Source organism: Oncorhynchus masou, chromosome 24 (genome assembly GCF_036934945.1).
Source record: "Oncorhynchus masou masou isolate Uvic2021 chromosome 24, UVic_Omas_1.1, whole genome shotgun sequence".
Taxonomy (NCBI): domain Eukaryota; kingdom Metazoa; phylum Chordata; class Actinopteri; order Salmoniformes; family Salmonidae; genus Oncorhynchus; species Oncorhynchus masou.
Window position 1 is genome coordinate 1,292,914 of NC_088235.1, and position 24,780 is coordinate 1,317,693.

The 24,780-nt window shown below is 49.7% G+C and overlaps 1 protein-coding gene across 1 annotated transcript in view; it reads right to left on the bottom strand.

The window, feature by feature from the left end:
* LOC135513356 (probable JmjC domain-containing histone demethylation protein 2C) overlaps positions 1-24,780 on the bottom strand; it is a 351,376-nt gene that overhangs the window by 76,421 nt on the left and 250,175 nt on the right. Inside the window, 3 exon segments of the mRNA XM_064936284.1 lie at positions 3,873-4,025; positions 5,774-5,988; positions 18,873-19,074. Of these exon segments, the coding sequence (XP_064792356.1) occupies positions 3,873-4,025; positions 5,774-5,988; positions 18,873-19,074 (570 nt within the window).

Sequence of the window (24,780 nt, forward strand, 5' to 3'; positions counted from 1 at the left end):
AGGAGCTGTGATGGATGGGGTTTCACACTCTGTAGGAGCTGTGATGGATGGGGTTCCACTCTCTAGGAGCTGTGATGGATGGGGTTCCACTCTCTGTAGGAGCTGTGATGGATGGGGTTCCACACACTCTATGAGCTGTGATGAATGGGGTTTCACTCTGTAGGAGCTGTGATGGATGGGGTTTCACTGTCTGTAGGAGCTGTGATGGATGGGGTTTCACTCTCTGTAGGAGCTGTGATGGATGGGGTTTCACTCTCTGTAGGAGCTGTGATGGATGGGGTTTCACTCTCTGTAGGAGCTGTGATGGATGGGGTTTCACTCTCTGTAGGAGCTGTGATGGATGGGGTTTCACACTCTGTAGGAGCTGTGATGGATGGGGTTTCACTCTCTGTAGGAGCTGTGATGGATGGGGTTTCACACTCTGTAGGAGCTGTGATGGATGGGGTTTCACTCTCTGTAGGAGCTGTGATGGATGGGGTTTCACTCTGTAGGAGCTGTGATGGATGGGGTTTCACTCTCTGTAGGAGCTGTGATGGATGGGGTTTCACTCTCTAGGAGCTGTGATGGATGGGGTTCCACACTGTAGGAGCTGTGATGGATGGGGTTTCACTCTGTAGGAGCTGTGATGGATGGGGTTTCACACTCTGTAGGAGCTGTGATGGATGGGGTTTCACTCTCTGTAGGAGCTGTGATGGATGGGGTTTCACTCTCTGTAGGAGCTGTGATGGATGGGGTTTCACTCTCTGTAGGAGCTGTGATGGATGGGGTTCCACACTCTGTAGGAGCTGTGATGGATGGGGTTTCACTCTCTGTAGGAGCTGTGATGGATGGGGTTCCACTCTGTAGGAGCTGTGATGGATGGGGTTTCACTCTCTGTAGGAGCTGTGATGGATGGGGTTTCACACTCTGTAGGAGCTGTGATGGATGGGGTTTCACTCTGTAGGAGCTGTGATGGATGGGGTTTCACTCTGTAGGAGCTGTGATGGATGGGGTTCCACTCTGTAGGAGCTGTGATGGATGGGGTTTCACTCTCTGTAGGAGCTGTGATGGATGGGGTTTCACACTCTGTAGGAGCTGTGATGGATGGGGTTTCACTCTGTAGGAGCTGTGATGGATGGGGTTTCACTCTGTAGGAGCTGTGATGGATGGGGTTTCACTCTCTGTAGGAGCTGTGATGGATGGGGTTTCACACTCTGTAGGAGCTGTGATGGATGGGGTTTCACTCTGTAGGAGCTGTGATGGATGGGGTTCCACTCTGTAGGAGCTGTGATGGATGGGGTTTCACTCTCTGTAGGAGCTGTGATGGATGGGGTTTCACACTCTGTAGGAGCTGTGATGGATGGGGTTTCACTCTGTAGGAGCTGTGATGGATGGGGTTTCACTCTCTGTAGGAGCTGTGATGGATGGGGTTTCACTCTCTGTAGGAGCTGTGATGGATGGGGTTTCACTCTCTGTAGGAGCTGTGATGGATGGGGTTTCACACTCTGTAGGAGCTGTGATGGATGGGGTTCCACTCTGTAGGAGCTGTGATGGATGGGGTTTCACACTCTGTAGGAGCTGTGATGGATGGGGTTTCACTCTCTGTAGGAGCTGTGATGGATGGGGTTTCACTCTCTGTAGGAGCTGTGATGGATGGGGTTTCACTCTCTGTAGGAGCTGTGATGGATGGGGTTTCACTCTCTGTAGGAGCTGTGATGGATGGGGTTTCACACTCTGTAGGAGCTGTGATGGATGGGGTTTCACTCTGTAGGAGCTGTGATGGATGGGGTTTCACACTCTGTAGGAGCTGTGATGGATGGGGTTTCACACTCTGTAGGAGCTGTGATGGATGGGGTTTCACTCTCTGTAGGAGCTGTGATGGATGGGGTTTCACTCTCTGTAGGAGCTGTGATGGATGGGGTTTCACACTCTGTAGGAGCTGTGATGGATGGGGTTTCACTCTCTGTAGGAGCTGTGATGGATGGGGTTTCACTCTGTAGGAGCTGTGATGGATGGGGTTTCACTCTCTGTAGGAGCTGTGATGGATGGGGTTTCACACTCTGTAGGAGCTGTGATGGATGGGGTTTCACTCTGTAGGAGCTGTGATGGATGGGGTTTCACTCTCTAGGAGCTGTGATGGATGGGGTTCCACTCTCTGTAGGAGCTGTGATGGATGGGGTTTCACACTCTGTAGGAGCTGTGATGGATGGGGTTCCACTCTCTGTAGGAGCTGTGATGGATGGGGTTTCACTCTCTGTAGGAGCTGTGATGGATGGGGTTTCACACTCTGTAGGAGCTGTGATGGATGGGGTTTCACTCTCTGTAGGAGCTGTGATGGATGGGGTTTCACTCTCTGTAGGAGCTGTGATGGATGGGGTTTCACACTCTCTAGGAGCTGTGATGGATGGGGTTCCACTCTCTGTAGGAGCTGTGATGGATGGGGTTTCACACTCTGTAGGAGCTGTGATGGATGGGGTTTCACTCTCTGTAGGAGCTGTGATGGATGGGGTTTCACACTCTCTATGAGCTGTGATGGATGGGGTTCCACTCTCTATGAGCTGTGATGGATGGGGTTTCACTCTGTAGGAGCTGTGATGGATGGGGTTTCACTCTGTAGGAGCTGTGATGGATGGGGTTTCACTCTCTAGGAGCTGTGATGGATGGGGTTTCACTCTCTGTAGGAGCTGTGATGGATGGGGTTTCACTCTGTAGGAGCTGTGATGGATGGGGTTTCACTCTCTGTAGGAGCTGTGATGGATGGGGTTTCACTCTCTGTAGGAGCTGTGATGGATGGGGTTTCACTCTCTGTAGGAGCTGTGATGGATGGGGTTTCACACTCTGTAGGAGCTGTGATGGATGGGGTTTCACTCTGTAGGAGCTGTGATGGATGGGGTTTCACTCTCTATGAGCTGTGATGGATGGGGTTTCACTCTCTGTAGGAGCTGTGATGGATGGGGTTTCACTCTGTAGGAGCTGTGATGGATGGGGTTTCACTCTCTATGAGCTGTGATGGATGGGGTTTCACTCTCTATGAGCTGTGATGGATGGGGTTTCACACTCTCTAGGAGCTGGAGGGTTGCCGTCCAGACAGACAGACAGAGAGAGTCATGTTTATTTCACCTGTTGAGGTAATAAAATATGTTTCCCATGCCAATAAAGCCCTTTGAATTGGAGACAGAGACACAGAGAGAGACAGAGACAGAAGCACACAGTCAGTCCCCTACCACTACTATAGCAGGCAGTAGGGGGCAGGCTGGGTACAGCAGATATGCCATGTCTGTCTGTCGACATGGTGATTTACATCTGCCCAGGGCCCTGTGACCAACCATCAGAACTACGACACAATGTCTGTCTCAACCAGACCCCCACCTTGGATAGAGAGGAGAGAGAGAGAGAGAGAGGGGGAGGGAGGAGAGAGAGGGGCAGAGGGAGGAAAGAGAGAGGAGAGAGAGGGGGAGAGGGAGGAGAGAGGGGGAGAGGGAGGAGAGAGAGGAGGGAGAGAGAGAGGGGAAGGGAGGAGAGAGGGGAAGGGAGGAGAGAGGGGGAGAGAGGAGAGAGAGGCGGAGAGGGAGGAGAGAGGAGAGGAGAGAGAGGAGCGGGGGAGAGTGGGAGGAGAGAGAGGGAGGGGAGAGAGGGAGGAAGGAGAGAGAGGGAGGGGAGAGAGGGAGGAAGGAGAGAGATGGAGGAGAGGGAGAGAGAGGGGGGAGAGGGAGAGAGAGGGAGGAGAGAGAGAGAGGAAGGAGAGAGAGGGAGAAAGGGGGAGAGAAAGGAGAGAGGGAGGAGAGAGAGGGGGAGAGGGAGGGAGGAGAGATGGAGAGAAACCTGTATCCTCTACTTGTCTATGGTGGAAAAGAAGAGGTTTTAAAATGTTAACATCCTAAATGTTGACTGACCTTTGGAGGTCTTCCTCTCCTTTGCCTTGTAACAGTCCAGACAAACCACGAAGCCACATTTGTGGCAGACCCAGTGAATATTAAACAAGGTGGCTTCACACGCGTCACACATCTCCCGGACCCCTCTCACTGCCCTCTTCCAGGCCATCTTGGCTGCAGGGCAAAGCACACAAACAGGGAGGATGAAGACAACAGGACAGGCAGAGGACAGCAGAGCACTTCCAGGCAGACTGGTTCATTCATGCAGAAGACTTTATAGACTAGTCTGGCCTCAGAGGGCTCTAACATTGGTACAATAACACCCACAATAAAACATTTAGTTGTTCTACAGTTCAGGATGGTTTGACCTGTTAAAACACACAGATACTAGTTTGAGGTTTGACCCCAGCTTTCTTCAGGAACACTAAGACTAACAGAGAGAATGTCTCTGTGCTCCTCTGTCTTTCAGACTAACACAGAGAATGTCTCTGTGCTCCTCTGTCTTTCAGACTAACAACAACACTTCTCTGTGCTCCTCTGCCATTCAGACTAACAACAACAACACTTCTCTGTGCTCCTCTGTCTTTCAGGCTAACAACAACAACACTTCTCTGTGCTCCTCTGCCTTTCAGACTAACAGAGAGAATGTCTCTGTGCTCCTGTGTCTTTCAGGCTAACAACAACACTTCTCTGTGCTCCTCTGTCTTTCAGACTAACAACAACACTTCTCTGTGCTCCTCTGTCTTTCAGGCTAACAACAACACTTCTCTGTGCTCCTCTGTCTTTCAGGCTAACAACAACACTTCTCTGTGCTCCTGTCTTTCAGACTAACAACAACAACAACACTTCTCTGTGCTCCTCTGTCTTTCAGGCTAACAACAACACTTCTCTGTGCTCCTGTCTTTCAGACTAACAACAACACTTCTCTGTGCTCCTCTGCCATTCAGACTAACAACAACAACACTTCTCTGTGATCCTCTGTCTTTCAGGCTAACAACAACAACACTTTTCTGTGCTCCTCTGTCTTTCAGGCTAACAACAACACTTCTCTGTGCTCCTCTGTCTTTCAGACTAACAACAACACTTATCTGTGCTCCTCTGTCTTTCAGGCTAACAACAACACTTCTCTGTGCTCCTCTGTCTTTCAGGCTAACAACACTTCTCTGTGCTCCTCTGTCTTTCAGACTAACAACAACACTTCTCTGTGCTCCTCTGTCTTTCAGACTAACAACAACACCTCTCTGTGCTCCTGTCTTTCAGGCTAACAACAACACTTCTCTGTGCTCCTCTGTCTTTCAGACTAACAACAACAACACTTCTCTGTGCTCCTCTGTCTTTCAGGCTAACAACAACACTTCTCTGTGCTCCTGTCTTTCAGACTAACAACAACACTTCTCTGTGCTCCTCTGCCATTCAGACTAACAACAACAACACTTCTCTGTGCTCCTCTGTCTTTCAGGCTAACAACAACAACACTTATCTGTGCTCCTCTGTCTTTCAGGCTAACAACAACACTTCTCTGTGCTCCTCTGTCTTTCAGGCTAACAACAACACTTCTCTGTGCTCCTCTGTCTTTCAGACTAACAACAACACTTCTCTGTGCTCCTCTGTCTTTCAGGCTAACAACAACACTTCTCTGTGCTCCTCTGTCTTTAAGGCTAACAACACTTCTCTGTGCTCCTCTGTCTTTCAGACTAACAACAACACTTCTCTGTGCTCCTCTGTCTTTAAGACTAACAACAACACCTCTCTGTGCTCCTGTCTTTCAGGCTAACAACAACACTTCTCTGTGCTCCTCTGTCTTTCAGGCTAACAACAACACTTATCTGTACTCCTCTGTCTTTCAGGCTAACAACAACACTTCTCTGTGCTCCTCTGTCTTTCAGACTAACCACAACACTTCTCTGTGCTCCTCTCCATACCATCTTTTTTGATCCATGTAGCAGCAGTGTTCTCAGTGGTGACCATCTGACAAAACTGGTCTCCTATATATGAGAGGATGTACTTGGAGGAGTCCGGGTCCAACTCATTCTCCTCGTATACATCAGGAGCCCAGAGGGACAGAGCCTCCTCATCAAACTGATCTGGGGTGGAGAAGCCATCCACACGGATCACTCCATTCTTACTGTAGGACAGGCTGGAGAGAAGAGGGAGAGAGAACAGGTTAATGGGAGGTGCAGACACACGGACAGGCTGGAGAGAAGAGGGAGAGAGAACAGGTTAATGAGAGGCACAGACACACGGACAGGCTGGAGAGAAGAGGGAGAGAGAACAGGTTAATGAGAGGTGCAGACACACGGACAGGCTGGAGAGAAGAGGGAGAGAGAACAGGTTAATGAGAGGAGCAGACACACGGACAGGCTGGAGAGAAGAGGGAGAGAGAACAGGTTAATGAGAGGTGCAGACACACGGACAGGCTGGAGAGAAGAGGGAGAGAGAACAGGTTAATGAGAGGTGCAGACACACGGACAGGCTGGAGAGAAGAGGGAGAGAGAACAGGTTAATGGGAGGCGCAGACACACGGACAGGCTGGAGAGAAGAGGGAGAGAGAACAGGTTAATGAGAGGTGCAGACACACGGACAGGCTGGAGAGAAGAGGGAGAGAGAACAGGTTAATGGGAGAAGAGGGAGAGAGAACAGGTTAATGAGAGAAGAGGGAGAGAGAACAGGTTAATGAGAGAAGAGGGAGAGAGAACAGGTTAATGAGAGGTGCAGACACACGGACAGGCTGGAGAGAAGAGGGAGAGAGAACAGGTTAATGAGAGGTGCAGACACACGGACAGGCTGGAGAGAAGAGGGAGAGAGAACAGGTTAATGGGAGAAGAGGGAGAGAGAACAGGTTAATGAGAGAACAGGTTAATGAGAGAAGAGGGAGAGAGAACAGGTTAATGAGAGGTGCAGACACACGGACAGGCTGGAGAGAAGAGGGAGAGAGAACAGGTTAATGAGAGGTGCAGACACACGGACAGGCTGGAGAGAAGAGGGAGAGAGAACAGGTTAATGAGAGGTGCAGACACACAGACAGGCTGGAGAGAGAGGGAGAGAGAACAGGTTAATGAGAGGTGCAGACACACGGACAGGCTGGAGAGAAGAGGGAGAGAGAACAGGTTAATGGGAGGAGCAGACACACGGACAGGCTGGAGAGAAGAGGGAGAGAGAACAGGTTAATGAGAGGTGCAGACACACGGACAGGCTGGAGAGAAGAGGGAGAGAGAACAGGTTAATGAGAGGTGCAGACACACGGACAGGCTGGAGAGAGAACAGGTTAATGAGAGGTGCAGACACACGGACAGGCTGGAGAGAAGAGGGAGAGAGAACAGGTTAATGAGAGGTGCAGACACACGGACAGGCTGGAGAGAGAACAGGTTAATGAGAGGTGCAGACACACGGACAGGCTGGAGAGAAGAGGGAGAGAGAACAGGTTAATGAGAGGTGCAGACACACGGACAGGCTGGAGAGAAGAGGGAGAGAGAACAGGTTAATGAGAGGTGCAGACACACGGACAGGCTGGGAGAAGAGGGAGAGAGAACAGGTTAATGAGAGGTGCAGACACACGGACAGGCTGGAGAGAAGAGGGAGAGAGAACAGGTTAATGGGAGGTGCAGACACACAGACAGGCTGGAGAGAAGAGGGAGAGAGAACAGGTTAATGAGAGGTGCAGACACACGGACAGGCTGGAGAGAAGAGGGAGAGAGAACAGGTTAATGAGAGAAGAGGGAGAGAGAACAGGTTAATGAGAGAAGAGGGAGAGAGAACAGGTTAATGAGAGGTGCAGACACACGGACAGGCTGGAGAGAAGAGGGAGAGAGAACAGGTTAATGAGAGGAGCAGACACACGGACAGGCTGGAGAGAAGAGGGAGAGAGAACAGGTTAATGGGAGGCGCAGACACACGGACAGGCTGGAGAGAAGAGGGAGAGAGAACAGGTTAATGGGAGGCGCAGACACACGGACAGGCTGGAGAGAAGAGGGAGAGAGAACAGGTTAATGGGAGGCGCAGACACACGGACAGGCTGGAGAGAAGAGGGAGAGAGAACAGGTTAATGGGAGGTGCAGACACACAGACAGGCTGGAGAGAAGAGGGAGAGAGAACAGGTTAATGAGAGAAGAGGGAGAGAGAACAGGTTAATGGGAGGTGCAGACACACGGACAGGCTGGAGAGAAGAGGGAGAGAGAACAGGTTAATGAGAGGAGCAGACACACGGACAGGCTGGAGAGAAGAGGGAGAGAGAACAGGTTAATGAGAGAAGAAGAACAGGTTAATGGGAGGTGCAGACACACGGACAGGCTGGAGAGAAGAGGGAGAGAGAACAGGTTAATGAGAGGAGCAGACACACGGACAGGCTGGAGAGAAGAGGGAGAGAGAACAGGTTAATGAGAGGAGCAGACACACGGACAGGCTGGAGAGAAGAGGGAGAGAAGGTTAATGAGAGAGGGAGAGAGAACAGGTTAATGAGAGGTGCAGACACACAGACAGGCTGGAGAGAAGAGGGAGAGAGAACAGGTTAATGGGAGGTGCAGACACACGGACAGGCTGGAGAGAAGAGGGAGAGAGAACAGGTTAATGAGAGGTGCAGACACACGGACAGGCTGGAGAGAAGAGGGAGAGAGAACAGGTTAATGGGAGGTGCAGACACACGGACAGGCTGGAGAACAGGTTAATGAGAGAAGAGGGAGAGAGAACAGGTTAATGAGAGAAGAGGGAGAGAGAACAGGTTAATGAGAGGCGCAGACACACGGACAGGCTGGAGAGAAGAGGGAGAGAGAACAGGTTAATGAGAGGTGCAGACACACGGACAGGCTGGAGAGAAGAGGGAGAGAGAACAGGTTAATGAGAGAAGAGGGAGAGAGAACAGGTTAATGAGAGGCGCAGACACACGGACAGGCTGGAGAGAAGAGGGAGAGAGAACAGGTTAATGAGAGGTGCAGACACACGGACAGGCTGGAGAGAAGAGGGAGAGAGAACAGGTTAATGAGAGGTGCAGACACACGGACAGGCTGGAGAGAAGAGGGAGAGAGAACAGGTTAATGAGGAGAGAGAACAGAGGCGCAGACACACGGACAGGCTGGAGAGAAGAGGGAGAGAGAACAGGTTAATGAGAGGTGCAGACACACAGACAGGCTGGAGAGAAGAGGGAGAGAGAACAGGTTAATGGGAGGCGCAGACACACGGACAGGCTGGAGAGAAGAGGGAGAGAGAACAGGTTAATGAGAGAAGAGGGAGAGAGAACAGGTTAATGAGAGGCGCAGACACACGGACAGGCTGGAGAGAAGAGGGAGAGAGAACAGGTTAATGGGAGGTGCAGACACACGGACAGGCTGGAGAGAAGAGGGAGAGAGAACAGGTTAATGAGAGGTGCAGACACACAGACAGGCTGGAGAGAAGAGGGAGAGAGAACAGGTTAATGGGAGGCGCAGACACACGGACAGGCTGGAGAGAAGAGGGAGAGAGAACAGGTTAATGAGAGAAGAGGGAGAGAGAACAGGTTAATGAGAGGTGCAGACACACGGACAGGCTGGAGAGAAGAGGGAGAGAGAACAGGTTAATGAGAGAAGAGGGAGAGAGAACAGGTTAATGGGAGGTGCAGACACACGGACAGGCTGGAGAGAAGAGGGAGAGAGAACAGGTTAATGAGAGGTGCAGACACACGGACAGGCTGGAGAGAAGAGGGAGAGAGAACAGGTTAATGAGAGAAGAGGGAGAGAGAACAGGTTAATGAGAGAAGAGGGAGAGAGAACAGGTTAATGAGAGAAGAGGGAGAGAGAACAGGTTAATGAGAGGTGCAGACACACGGACAGGCTGGAGAGAAGAGGGAGAGAGAACAGGTTAATGGGAGGTGCAGACACACGGACAGGCTGGAGAGAAGAGGGAGAGAGAACAGGTTAATGGGAGGTGCAGACACACAGACAGGCTGGAGAGAAGAGGGAGAGAGAACAGGTTAATGGGAGGTGCAGACACACAGACAGGCTGGAGAGAAGAGGGAGAGAGAACAGGTTAATGAGAGGCACAGACACACGGACAGGCTGGAGAGAAGAGAGAGAGAGAACAGGTTAATGGGAGGCGCAGACACACTAGATAATGAGAGTGTTGCTCCTCCCTGTCAGAAGGCAACACCATAATGACAGAATAAAGAACCACTGGCTCCCTAAAACCATCACTAACCCTAGACCCGGAACCAACACCAACCCTGGAACCATCCCTAACCCTAGAACCAACACCAACCCTAGAACCGGAACCAACACCAACCCTGGAACCATCCCTAACCCTAGAACCAACACCAACCCTAGAACCGGAACCAACACCAACCCTGGAACCATCCCTAACCCTAGAACCAACACCAACCCTAGAACCGGAACCAACACCAACCCTAGAACCGGAACTAACACCAATCCTAGAACCGGAACCAACACCAACCCTAGAACCAAGACCAACCCTAGAACCATCACTGACCCTAGAACCGGAACCAAAACAAACCCTGGAACAAACACCAACCCTTTAACCAACACTAGAACCAACACCAACACTGGAACCAACCCTGGAACCAACACCAAAACCAACCCTAGAACCAACACCAACCCAAGAACCAACACCAACCCTAGAACCAACACCAATCCCAGAACCAACACTAACCCTAGAACCAAAACAAGCCTCAGAAGGAGCAGTAAATGTGGATTGTCCTACAACCTTGGGGTTGCAATCATCTTTGTTTTGACTGATAAACAGGCTCCACTCTAGTCTCAGCTGGCTATCTGAACAACAGGCTCCACTCTAGTCTCCACTGGCTATCTGGCAAACAGGCTCCACTCTAGTCTCCGCTGGCTATCTGGCCAACAGGCTCCACTCTAGTCTCCGCTGGCTATCTGGCCAACAGGCTCCACTCTAGTCTCCACTGGCTATCTGGCCAACAGGCCCCACTCTAGTCTCCACTGGCTATCTGGCCAACAGGCTCCACTCTAGTCTCCACTGACTATCTGGCCAACAGGCCCCACTCTAGTCTCCACTGGCTATCTGGCCAACAGGCTCCACTCTAGTCTCCACTGACTATCTGGCCAACAGGCTCCACTATAGTCTCCGCTGGCAATCTGGCCAACAGGCTCCACTCTAGTCTCAGCTGGCTATCTGGCCAACAGGCTCCACTCTATTCTCCACTGGCTATCTGGCCAACAGGCTCCACCCTAGTCTCCACTGACTATCTGGCCAACAGGCTCCACCATAGTCTCCACTGGCAATCTGGCCAACAGGCTCCACTCTAGTCTCAGCTGGCTATCTGGCCAACAGGCTCCACTAGTCTCCGCTGGCTATCTGGCCAACAGGATCCACTCTAGTCTCCGCTGGCAATCTGGCCAACAGGCTACAGTCTAGTCTCTGCTGGCTATCTGGCCAACAGGCTACAGTCTAGTCTCCACTGGCTATCTGGCCAACAGGCTCCACTCTAGTCTCCGCTGTCTATCTGGCCAACAGGCTCCACCCTAGTCTCCACTGACTATCTGGCCAACAGGCTCCACCATAGTCTCCACTGGCAATCTGGCCAACAGGCTCCACTCTAGTCTCAGCTGGCTATCTGGCCAACAGGCTCCACTAGTCTCCACTGACTATCTGGCCAACAGGCTCCACCATAGTCTCCACTGGCAATCTGGCCAACAGGCTCCACTCTAGTCTCCGCTGGCTATCTGGCCAACAGGCTCCACTCTAGTCTCCGCTGGCTATCTGGCCAACAGGCTCCACTCTAGTCTCCGCTGGCTATCTGGCCAACAGGCTCCACTCTAGTCTCCGCTGGCTATCTGGCAAACAGGCTCCACTCTAGTCTCCACTGGCTATCTGGCCAACAGGCTCCACTCTAGTCTCCGCTGGCTATCTGGCCAACAGGCTCCACTCTAGTCTCCGCTGGCTATCTGGCCAACAGGCTCCACTCTAATCTCCACTGGCTATCTGGCTAACAGGCCCCACCCTAGTCTCCACTGGCTATCTGGCCAACAGGCTCCACTCTAGTCTCCACTGGCTACCTGGCCGACAGGCTCCACTCTAGTCTCCACTGACTATCTGGCCAACAGGCTCCACTATAGTCTCCGCTGGCAATCTGGCTAACAGGCTCCACTCTAGTCACAGCTGGCTATCTGGCCAACAGGCTCCACTCTAGTCTCTACTGACTATCTGGCCAACAGGATCCACTCTAGTCTCCGCTGGCTATCTGGCCAACAGGCTACAGTCTAGTCTCCACTGGCTATCTGGTCAACAGGCTCCACTCTAGTCTCCACTGGCTACCTGGCCGACAGGCTCCACTCTAGTCTCCACTGACTATCTGGCCAACAGGCTCCACTCTATTCTCCACTGGCTATCTGGCCAACAGGCTCCACCCTAGTCTCCACTGACTATCTGGCCAACAGGCTCCACCATAGTCTCCACTGGCAATCTGGCCAACAGGCTCCACTCTAGTCTCCGCTGGCTATCTGTCAACAGGCTCCACTCTAGTCTCCGCTGGCTATCTGGCCAACAGGCTCCACTCTAGTCTCCGCTGGCTATCTGCCAACAGGCTCCACTCTAGTCTCCGCTGGCTATCTGGCCAACAGGCTCCACTCTAGTCTCCGCTGGCTATCTGGCCAACAGGCTCCACTCTAGTCTCCGCTGGCTATCTGGCCAACAGGCTCCACTCTATTCTCCACTGGCAATCTGGTCAACAGGCTCGACTCTAGTCTCCGCTGGCTATCTGGCCAACAGGCTCCACTCTAGTCTCCGCTGGCTATCTGGCTAACAGGCTCCACAATAACTGACTGACTGACTGAGGAAGGGTTCACTAAGACAATAACAGAATGACTGACTGACTGACTGACTGAGGAAGGGTTCACTAAGACAATAACAGAATGACTGACTGAGGAAGGGTTCACTGAGACAATAACAGACTGACTGACTGAGGAAGGGTTCACTGAGACAATAACAGACTGACTGAGGAAGGGTTCACTGAGACAATAACAGACTGACTGACTGACTGAGGAAGGGTTCACTGAGACAATAACAGACTGACTGACTGACTGAGGAAGGGTTCACTGAGACAATAACAGACTGACTGACTGAGGAAGGGTTCACTGAGACAATAACAGACTGACTGACTGAGGAAGGGTTCACTGAGACAACAACAGACTGACTGACTGAGGAAGGGTTCACTAAGACAATAACTGACTGACTGACTGAGGAAGGGTTCACTGAGACAATAACAGACTGACTGACTGACTGACTGAGGAAGGGTTCACTAAGACAATAACAGAATGACTGACTGAGGAAGGGTTCACTGACTAACAGACTGACTGACTGAGAAGGGTTCACTGAGACAATAACAGACTGACTGACTGAGGAAGGGTTCACTGAGACATTAACAGACTGACTGACTGAGGAAGGGTTCACTGAGACAATAACAGACTGACTGACTGAGGAAGGGTTCACTGAGACAATAACAGACTGACTGACTGAGGAAGGGTTCACTGAGACATTAACAGACTGACTGACTGAGGAAGGGTTCACTGAGACAATAACAGACTGACTGACTGACTGAGGAAGGGTTCACTGAGACAATAACAGATGGACTGACCGAGGAAGGGTTCACTAAGACAATAACAGACTGACTGACTGAGAAGGGTTCACTGAGACAATAACAGACTGACTGACTGAGGAAGGGTTCACTGAGACATTAACAGACTGACTGACTGAGGAAGGGTTCACTGAGACATTAACAGACTGACTGACTGAGGAAGGGTTCACTGAGACAATAACAGACTGACTGACTGACTGACTGACTGAGGAAGGGTTCACTGAGACAATAACAGACTGACTGACTGAGGAAGGGTTCACTGAGACAATAACAGACTGACTGACTGAGGAAGGGTTCACTGAGACAATAACAGCAGACATTTGTGACTTACAACTGGGGCCACTACTGCATATGGGTGGCCCCAGTGGGGAAAGGGTTCACTGCCACACAGGACCCCAATAACAGACTGACTGACTGACTGACTGACTGAGGAAGGGTTCACTAAGACAATAACAGACTGACTGACTGAGGAAGGGTTCACTGAGACAATAACAGACTGACTGACTGAGGAAGGGTTCACTGAGACAATAACAGACTGACTGACTGACTGACCGAGGAAGGGTTCACTGAGACAATAACAGACTGACTGACTGACTGAGGAAGGGTTCACTGAGACAATAACAGACTGACTGACTGAGGAAGGGTTCACTGAGACAATAACAGACTGACTGACTGACTGACTGAGGAAGGGTTCACTGAGACAATAACAGACTGACTGACTGACTGAGGAAGGGTTCACTGAGACAATAACAGACTGACTGACTGACTGAGGAAGGGTTCACTGAGACAATAACAGACTGACTGACTGACTGAGGAAGGGTTCACTGAGACAATAACAGACTGACTGACTGAGGAAGGGTTCACTGAGACAATAACAGACTGACTGACTGACTGAGGAAGGGTTCACTGAGACAATAACAGACTGACTGACTGAGGAAGGGTTCACTGAGACAATAACAGACTGACTGACTGACTGACCGAGGAAGGGTTCACTGAGACAATAACAGACTGACTGACTGAGAAGGGTTCACTGAGACAATAACAGACTGACTGACTGACTGAGGAAGGGTTCACTGAGACATTAACAGACTGACTGACTGAGGAAGGGTTCACTGAGACAATAACAGACTGACTGACTGAGGAAGGGTTCACTGAGACATTAACAGACTGACTGACTGAGGAAGGGTTCACTGAGACATTAACAGACTGACTGACTGACTGACTGAGGAAGGGTTCACTGAGACAATAACAGACTGACTGACTGAGGAAGGGTTCACTGAGACAATAACAGACTGACTGACTGACTGACTGACTGACTGAGGAAGGGTTCACTGAGACAATAACTGACTGACTGACTGACTGACTGACTGAGGAAGGGTTCACTGAGACAATAACAGACTGACTGACTGACTGAGGAAGGGTTCACTAAGACAATAACAGACTGACTGACCGAGGAAGGGTTCACTGAGACAATAACAGACTGACTGACTGAGGAAGGGTTCACTGAGACAATAACAGACTGACTGACTGACTGACTGAGGAAGGGTTCACTGAGACAATAACAGACTGACTGACTGAGGAAGGGTTCACTGAGACAATAACAGACTGACTGACTGACTGAGGAAGGGTTCACTGAGACAATAACAGACTGACTGACTGAGGAAGGGTTCACTAAGACAATAACAGACTGACTGACTGAGAAGGGTTCACTGAGACAATAACAGACTGACTGACTGAGGAAGGGTTCACTAAGACAATAACAGACTGACTGACTGAGAAGGGTTCACTGAGACAATAACAGACTGACTGACTGACTGAGGAAGGGTTCACTGAGACAATAACAGACTGACTGACTGACTGAGGAAGGGTTCACTGAGACAATAACAGATGGACTGACTGAGGAAGGGTTCACTGAGACAATAACAGACTGACTGACTGACTGACTGACCGAGGAAGGGTTCACTGAGACAATAACAGACTGACTGACTGACTGACTGACTGACTGACTGAGGAAGGGTTCACTGAGACAATAACAGACTCACTGACTGAGAAGGGTTCACTGAGACAATAACAGATGGACTGACCGAGGAAGGGTTCACTAAGACAATAACAGACTGACTGACTGAGAAGGGTTCACTGAGACAATAACAGACTGACTGACTGACTGAGGAAGGGTTCACTGAGACAATAACAGACTGACTGACTGACCGAGGAAGGGTTCACTGAGACAATAACAGATGGACTGACTGAGGAAGGGTTCACTGAGACAATAACAGACTGACTGACTGACTGACTGACCGAGGAAGGGTTCACTGAGACAATAACAGATGGACTGACTGAGGAAGGGTTCACTGAGACAATAACAGACTGACTGACTGACTGACTGACTGAGGAAGGGTTCACTGAGACAATAACAGACTGACTGACTGACTGACTGACCGAGGAAGGGTTCACTGAGACAATAACAGATGGACTGACTGAGGAAGGGTTCACTGAGACAATAACAGACTGACTGACTGACTGACTGACTGACCGAGGAAGGGTTCACTGAGACAATAACAGACAGACTGACTGACTGAGGAAGGGTTCACTGAGACAATAACAGACAGACTGACTGACTGAGGAAGGGTTCACTGAGACAATAACAGACTGACTGACTGACTGAGGAAGGGTTCACTGAGACAATAACAGACTGACTGACTGAGGAAGGGTTCACTGAGACAATAACTGACTGACTGACTGACTGACTGAGGAAGGGTTCACTGAGACAATAACAGACTGACTGACTGACTGACTGACTGACTGAGGAAGGGTTCACTGAGACAATAACAGACTGACTGACTGAGGAAGGGTTCACTGAGACAATAACAGACTGACTGACTGACTGACTGACTGAGGAAGGGTTCACTGAGACAATAACAGACTGACTGACTGAGGAAGGGTTCACTGAGACAATAACAGACTGACTGACTGACTGACTGACTGACTGACTGACTGAGGAAGGGTTCACTGAGACAATAACAGACTGACTGACTGACTGACTGACTGACTGACTGACTGACAGAGGAAGGGTTCACTGAGACAATAACAGACTGACTGACTGACTGACTGAGGAAGGGTTCACTGAGACAATAACAGACTGACTGACTGACTGACTGAGGAAGGGTTCACTGAGACAATAACAGACTGACTGACTGAGGAAGGATTCACTGAGACATTAACAGACTGACTGACTGACTGAGGAAGGGATCACTGAGACATTAACAGACTGACTGACTGAGGAAGGGTTCACTGAGACAATAACAGACTGACTGACTGACTGACTGACTGACTGACTGAGGAAGGGTTCACTGAGACATTAACAGACTGACTGACTGAGGAAGGGTTCACTGAGACAATAACAGACTGACTGACTGACTGACTGAGGAAGGGTTCACTGAGACATTAACAGACTGACTGACTGACTGACTGACTGACTGACTGAGGAAGGGTTCACTGAGACATTAACAGACTGACTGACTGAGGAAGGGTTCACTGAGACAATAACAGACTGACTGACTGACTGACTGAGGAAGGGTTCACTGAGACATTAACAGACTGACTGACTGAGGAAGGGTTCACTGAGACAATAACAGACTGACTGACTGACTGACTGACTGACTGAGGAAGGGTTCACTGAGACAATAACAGAATGACTGACTGAGGAAGGGTTCACTGAGACAATAACAGACTGACTGACTGACTGACTGACTGACTGAGGAAGGGTTCACTGAGACAATAACAGACTGACTGACTGACTGACTGATTGACTGACTGACTGAGGAAGGGTTCACTGAGACAATAACAGACTGACTGACTGACTGACTGACTGACTGAGGAAGGGTTCACTGAGACAATAACAGACTGACTGACTGAGGAAGGGTTCACTGAGACAATAACAGACTGACTGACTGAGGAAGGGTTCACTGAGACAATAACAGATGGACTGACCGAGGAAGGGTTCACTGAGACAATAACAGACTGACTGACTGACTGACTGACTGACTGACTGACTGAGGAAGGGTTCACTGAGACAATAACAGACTGACTGACTGACTGACTGATTGACTGACTGACTGAGGAAGGGTTCACTGAGACAATAACAGACTGACTGACTGACTGAGGAAGGGTTCACTAAGACAATAACAGACTGACTGACTGAGAAGGGTTCACTGAGACAATAACAGATGGACTGACCGAGGAAGGGTTCACTAAGACAATAACAGACTGACTGACTGAGGAAGGGTTCACTGAGACAATAACAGACTGACTGACTGACTGAGGAAGGGTTCACTGAGACAATAACAGACTGACTGACTGAGGAAGGGTTCACTGAGACAATAACAGACTGACTGACTGAGGAAGGGTTCACTGAGACAATAACAGACTGACTGACTGAGAAGGGTTCACTGAGACAATAACAGACTGACTGACTGAGGAAGGGTTCACTGAGACAATAACAGACTGACTGACTGACTGACTGAGGAAGGGTTCACTGAGACAATAACAGACTGACTGACTGAGGAAGGGTTCACTGAGACAATAACAGACTGACTGACTGAGGAAGGGTTCACTGAGACAATAACAGACTGACTGACTGAGAAGGGTTCACTGAGACAATAACAGACTGACTGACTGAGGAAGGGTTCACTGAGACAATAACAGACTGACTGACTGAGGAAGGGATCACTGAGACATTAACAGACTGACTGACTGAGAAAGGGTTCACTGAGACATTAACAGACTGACTGACTGACTGACTGACTGACTGACTGAGGAAGGGTTCACTGAGACAATAACAGACTGACTGACTGACTGACTGACTGACTGACTGAGGAAGGGTTCACTGAGACAATAACAGACTGACTGACTGACTGAGGAAGGGTTCACTGAGACAATAACAGACTGACTGACTGACTGACTGAGGAAGGGTTCACTGAGACAATAACAGACTGACTGACTGACTGAGGAAGGGTTCACTGAGACAATAACAGACTGACTGACTGAGGAAGGGTTCACTGAGACAATAACAGACTGACTGACTGACTGACTGACTGACTGACTGACTGACTGACTGAGGAAGGGTTCACTGAGACAATAACAGACTGACTGACTGAGGAAGGGTTCACTGAGACAATAACAGACTGACTGACTGACTGACTGACTGACTGACTGACTGACTGAGGAAGGGTTCACTGAGACAATAACAGATAGATTGTTGGAGAACGTATACAATTACCTAAATAATCTCTAACCATTTAACCATATGGTGGCAAAGTGGACCAGCCGAGCAAAGCAGCCAATCAGACACTAGCCGGGAGACAGAGCAGCCAATCAAATACCACCTGACCAGCTAATCAGACACCAGACAAAACGAGACTGAATCAGCCAATCAGACTCACCGGCGGAAGTAGTAGAAGCGGCAGAAGACAGGGGAATGAGCCGGCTGCTCCCCCTTCTTGCTGCGAACAACACGACACTCCCGACACTTCTGCAGGTTGGGTCCAATCTCGGAGCACGAGTCATCCTGCAGGAACGACTCCCCCGTCTGCTTCAGCTTCTTCACCTTCCTCCAGTCCTTCAGCACAGAGCGGGGGATACCATCTGGTACCGGAGGGGACAGAGAGACGGTTACTATGATATGTACTACAGAGACATGATCAGTCCTTCAGCACAGAGCGGGGGATACCATCTGGTACCGGAGGGGACAGTCTCGGTTACTATGATATGTACTACAGAGACATGATCAGTCATTCAGCACAGAGCGGGGGATACCATCTGGTACCGGAGGGGACAGAGAGACGGTTACTATGATATGTACTACAGAGACATGATCAGTCCTTCAGCACAGAGCGGGGGATACCATCTGGTACCGGAGGGGACAGAGAGACGGTTACTATGATATGTACTACAGAGACATGATCAGTCCTTCAGCACAGAGCGGGGGATACCGTCTGGTACCGGAGGGGACAGCGAGACGGTTACTATGATATGTACTACAGACACATGATCAGTCCTTCAGCACAGAGCGGGGGAGAGAGCGGTAGTCTCAACATCCAGAGAGAGAGTTTAGTGGTAGTCTCAACGTCCAGAGAGAGAGTTTAGTGGTAGTCTCAACGTCCAGAGAGAGAGTTTAGTGACAGTCTCAACGTCCAGAGAGAGAGTTTAGTGACAGTCTCAACGTCTAGAGAGAGAGTTTAGTGGTAGTCTCAACGTCCAGAGAGAGTTTAGTGGTAGTCTCAACGTCCAGAGAGAGAGTTTAGTGGTAGTCTCAACGACCAGAGAGAGAGTTTAGTGGTAGTCTCAACGTCTAGAGAGAGAGTTTAGTGACAGTCTCAACGTCTAGAGAGAGAGTTTAGTGACAGTCTCAACGTCTAGAGAGAGAGTTTAGTGACAGTATCAACGTCTAGAGAGAGAGTTTAGTGACAGTCTCAACGTCCAGAGAGAGAGTTTAGTGACAGTCTCAACGTCTAGAGAGAGAGTTTAGTGACAGTCTCAACGTCCAGAGAGAAAGTTTAGTGACAGTCTCAACGTCCAGAGAGAGAGTTTAGTGACAGTCTCAACGTCTAGAGAGAGAGAGTTTAGTGACAGTCTCAACGTCCAGAGAGAGAGTTTAGTGGTAGTCTCAACGTCCAGAGAGAGAGTTTAGTGGTAGTCTCAACGTCCAGAGAGAGAGTTTAGTGGTAGTCTCATGTTCCAAACAGAGTATATACCTCTCCCCTTTGGGAACCAATAACAACATCAGCCAGCTCATATCCACACGGTGTAAGAAACAGAAACACTCATCATAATAACATATATAATCAAATAAGGCCAGCTGACCTAAGATGAGCTGAGAGACTGAGTTGACCTTGTTAGAACGCTATTACAAATTGAAATCATATTCATTTGAGAGTTACGTGTGTGTGTGTCTTTATGCATGCGTTACTAAAGGGAAACTTTTACATTTACATAGAAACACACCAACTTTACACTCATCTCCAGCACCACCCCAACGTCAACACGTGTGAAAATGGTGCGTTTCTATGTTGTGCAGTAAAACAGAGGAAGTGTTCCCAATGACATCGTCGGTGTGCATCATGTAATTTGACCAATTGTGAGGAGGCATTCGTTGGATGATGTCATTGAAGACACTTATCGTCCTCTATCTTCTTACTACAAGACATAGAAACACACCACTTCCACATGTTAATGTCAGGTGGTGCTGGAGTTATATGGTAATGTTGGGGTGGTGCTGGCTTTATGGTAATGTTGGGGTGGTGCTGGAGGTGATATGGTAATTGTGGGGTAGTGCTGGCTTTATGGTAATGTTGGGGTGGTGCTGGGGTAGATATGGTAATGTTGGGGTGGTGCTGGCTTTATGGTAATGTTGGGGTGGTGCTGGAGGTGATATGGTAATGTTGGGGTGGTGCTGGCTTTATGGTAATGTTGGGGTGGTGCTGGAGTAGATATGGTAATGTTGAGATGGTTCTGGAGGTGATATGGTAATGTTGGGGTGGTGCTGGAGGTGATATGGTAATGTTGAGATGGTGCGGGCTTTATGGTAATGTTGAGATGGTTCTGGAGGTGATATGGTAATGTTGGGGTGGTGCTGGCTTTATGGTAATTTTGAGATGGTTCTGGAGGTGATATGGTAATGTTGGAGTGGTGCTGGAGATGACATGGTAATGTTGGGGTGGTGCCTGAGATGATATGGTAATGTTGGGGTGGTGCTGGAGATATGGTAACGCTGCAATGTTAGGGTGGTGCTGGAGATATGGTAACGCTGTAATGTTGGGGTGGTGCTGGATATATGGTAACGCTGTAATGTTGGGGTGGTGCTGGATATATGGTCATGTTGTAATGTTGGGGTGGTGCTGGGAGTATGGTAATGTTGTAATGTTGGGGTGGTGCTGGAGATATGGTAATGCTGTAATGTTGGGGTGGTGCTGGATAAATGGTCATGTTGTAATGTTGGGGTGGTGCTGGATGTATGGTAATGTTGTAATGTTGGGGTGGTGCTGGAGATATGATAATACTGTAATGTTGGGGTGATGCTGGAAATGGTATGTTGGTGTGGTGCTGGTGATGATATGCTGGTGTTGGGGTGGTGCTGGTGATGATATGTTGGTGTTGGTGATGATATGTTGGTGTTGGGGTGGTGCTGGTATGTTGGTGTTGGGGCGGTAATGATATGTTGGTGTTGGGGCGGAGATGATATGTTGGTGTTGGGGCGGAGATGATATGTTGGTGTTGGTGATGATATGTTGATGTTGGGGTGGTGATGATATGTTGGTGTTGGGGTGGTGCTGGCTATGATATGTTGGGGTGGTGCTGAGGTTGATATGTTGGTGTTGGGATGGTGCTGGAGATGATATGTTGGGGAGGTGCTGGAAATGGTATGTTGGTGTTGGGATGGTGCTGATATGTTGGTGCTGGTGTGATATGTTGGTGTGGCGATGATATGTTGGTGTTGGTGATGATATGTTGGTGTTGGGGTGGTGATGATATGTTGGTGTTGGGGTGGTGATGATATGTTGGTGTTGGTGATGATATGTTGATGTTGGGGTGGTGATGATATGTTGGTGTTGGTGATGATATGTTGGTGTTGGTGATGATATGTTGGTGTTGGTGATGATATGTTGGTGTTGGGGTGGTGATGATATGTTGGTGTTGGGGTGGTGATGATATGTTGGTGTTGGGGTGGTGAAGATATGTTGGTGATGGTGATGATATGTTGGTGTTGGAGTGGTGCTGGAGATTATGTGTTGGGGTGGAGATGATATGTTGGTGTTGGGGTGGTGATGATATGTTGGTGATGATATGGTGATGATATGTTGGTGATGATATGTTGGTGTTGGGGTGGTGATGATATGTTGGTGTTGGGGTGGTGATGATATGTTGGCGTTGGGGTGGACATGATATGTTGGCGTTGGGGTGGAGATGATATGTTGGCGTTGGGGTGGAGATGATATGTTGGCGTTGGGGTGGACATGATATGTTGGCGTTGGGGTGGAGATGATATGTTGGCGTTGGGGTGGTGATGATATGTTGGCGTTGGGGTGGTGATGATATGTTGGCGTTGGGGTGGACATGATATGTTGGTGTTGGGGTGGTGATGATATGTTGGCGTTGGGGTGGTGATGATATGTTGGCGTTGGGGTGGTGATGATTGGCGTTGGGGTGGTGATGATATGTTGGCGTTGGGGTGATGATATGTTGGCGTTGGGGTGGAGATATGTTGGCGTTGGGGTGGTGATGATATGTTGGTGTGGTGATGATATGTTGGTGATGATATGTTGGTGATGATATGTTGGCGTTGGGGTGGACATGATATGTTGGCGTTGGGGTGGTGATGATATGTTGGTGTTGGGGTGGTGATGATATGTTGGTGTGGTGATGATATGTTGGCGTTGGGGTGGTGATGATATGTTGGCGTTGGGGTGGAGATATGTTGGCGTTGGGGTGGTGATGATATGTTGGTGTGGTGATGATATGTTGGTGATGTTGGTGATGATATGTTGGCGTTGGGGTGGACATGATATGTTGGCGTTGGGGTGGTGATGATATGTTGGTGTTGGGGTGGTGATGATATGTTGGTGTGGTGATGATATGTTGGCGTGGTGATGATATGTTGGCGTTGGGGTGGACATGATATGTTGGCGTTGGGGTGGACATGATATGTTGGCGTTGGGGTGGTGATGATATGTTGTTGGGGTGGTGATGATATGTTGGCGTTGGGGTGGTGATGATATGTTGGCGTTGGGGTGGTGATGATATGTTGGTGTTGGGGTGGTGATGATATGTTGGCGTTGGGGTGGTGATGATATGTTGGCGTTGGGGTGGTGATGATATGTTGGCGTTGGGGTGGTGATGATATGTTGGCGTTGGGGTGGACATGATATGTTGGCGTTGGGGTGGACATGATATGTTGGCGTTGGGGGTGGTGATGATATGTTGGCGTTGGGGTGGTGATGATATGTTGGTGTTGGGGTGGTGATGATATGTTGGTGTTGGGGTGGTGATGATATGTTGGTGTTGGGGTGGTGATGATATGTTGGCGTTGGGGTGGTGATGATATGTTGGCGTTGGGGTGGTGATGATATGTTGGCGTTGGGGTGGTGATGATATGTTGGCGTTGGGGTGGTGATGATATGTTGGCGTTGAGGTGGTGATGATATGTTGGCGTTGGGGTGGTGATGATATGTTGGCGTTGGGGTGGTGATGATATGTTGGCGTTGGGGTGGAGATATGTTGGCGTTGGGGTGGTGATGATATGTTGGCGTTGGGGTGGTGATGATATGTTGGCGTTGGGGTGGTGATGATATGTTGGCGTTGGGGTGGTGATGATATGTTGGCGTTGGGGTGGTGATGACATGTTGGTGTTGGGGTGGACATGACATGTTGGTGTTGGGGTGGACATGATATGTTGGTGTTGGGGTGGACATGATATGTTGGTGTTGGGGTGGTGATGATATGTTGGTGTTGGGGTGGTGATGATATGTTGGTGTTGGGGTGGTGATGATATGTTGGTGTTGGGGTGGTGATGATATGTTGGTGTTGGGGTGGTGATGATATGTTGGTGTTGGGGTGGTGATGATATGTTGGTGTTGGGGTGGTGATGATATGTTGGTGTTGGGGTGGTGATGATATGTTGGTGTTGGGGTGGTGATGATATGTTGGTGTTGGGGTGGTGATGATATGTTGGCGTTGGGGTGGTGATGATATGTTGGCGTTGGGGTGGAGATATGTTGGCGTTGGGGTGGTGATGATATGTTGGTGTGGTGATGATATGTTGGTGATGATATGTTGGTGATGATATGTTGGTGTTGGGGTGGTGATGATATGTTGGTGTTGGGGTGGTGATGATATGTTGGTGTTGGGGTGGTGATGATATGTTGGCGTTGGGGTGGACATGATATGTTGGTGATGATATGGTGATGATATGTTGGCGTTGGGGTGGTGATGATATGTTGGTGTTGGGGTGGTGATGATATGTTGGTGTGGTGATGATATGTTGGCGTGGTGATGATATGTTGGCGTTGGGGTGGACATGATATGTTGGCGTTGGGGTGGACATGATATGTTGGCGTTGGGGTGGTGATGATATGTTGGCGTTGGGGTGGTGATGATATGTTGGCGTTGGGGTGGTGATGATATGTTGGCGTTGGGGTGGTGATGATATGTTGGCGTTGGGGTGGTGATGATATGTTGGCGTTGGGTGGTGATGATATGTTGGCGTTGGGGTGGACATGATATGTTGGCGTTGGGGTGGACATGATATGTTGGCGTTGGGGTGGACATGATATGTTGGCGTTGGGGTGGACATGA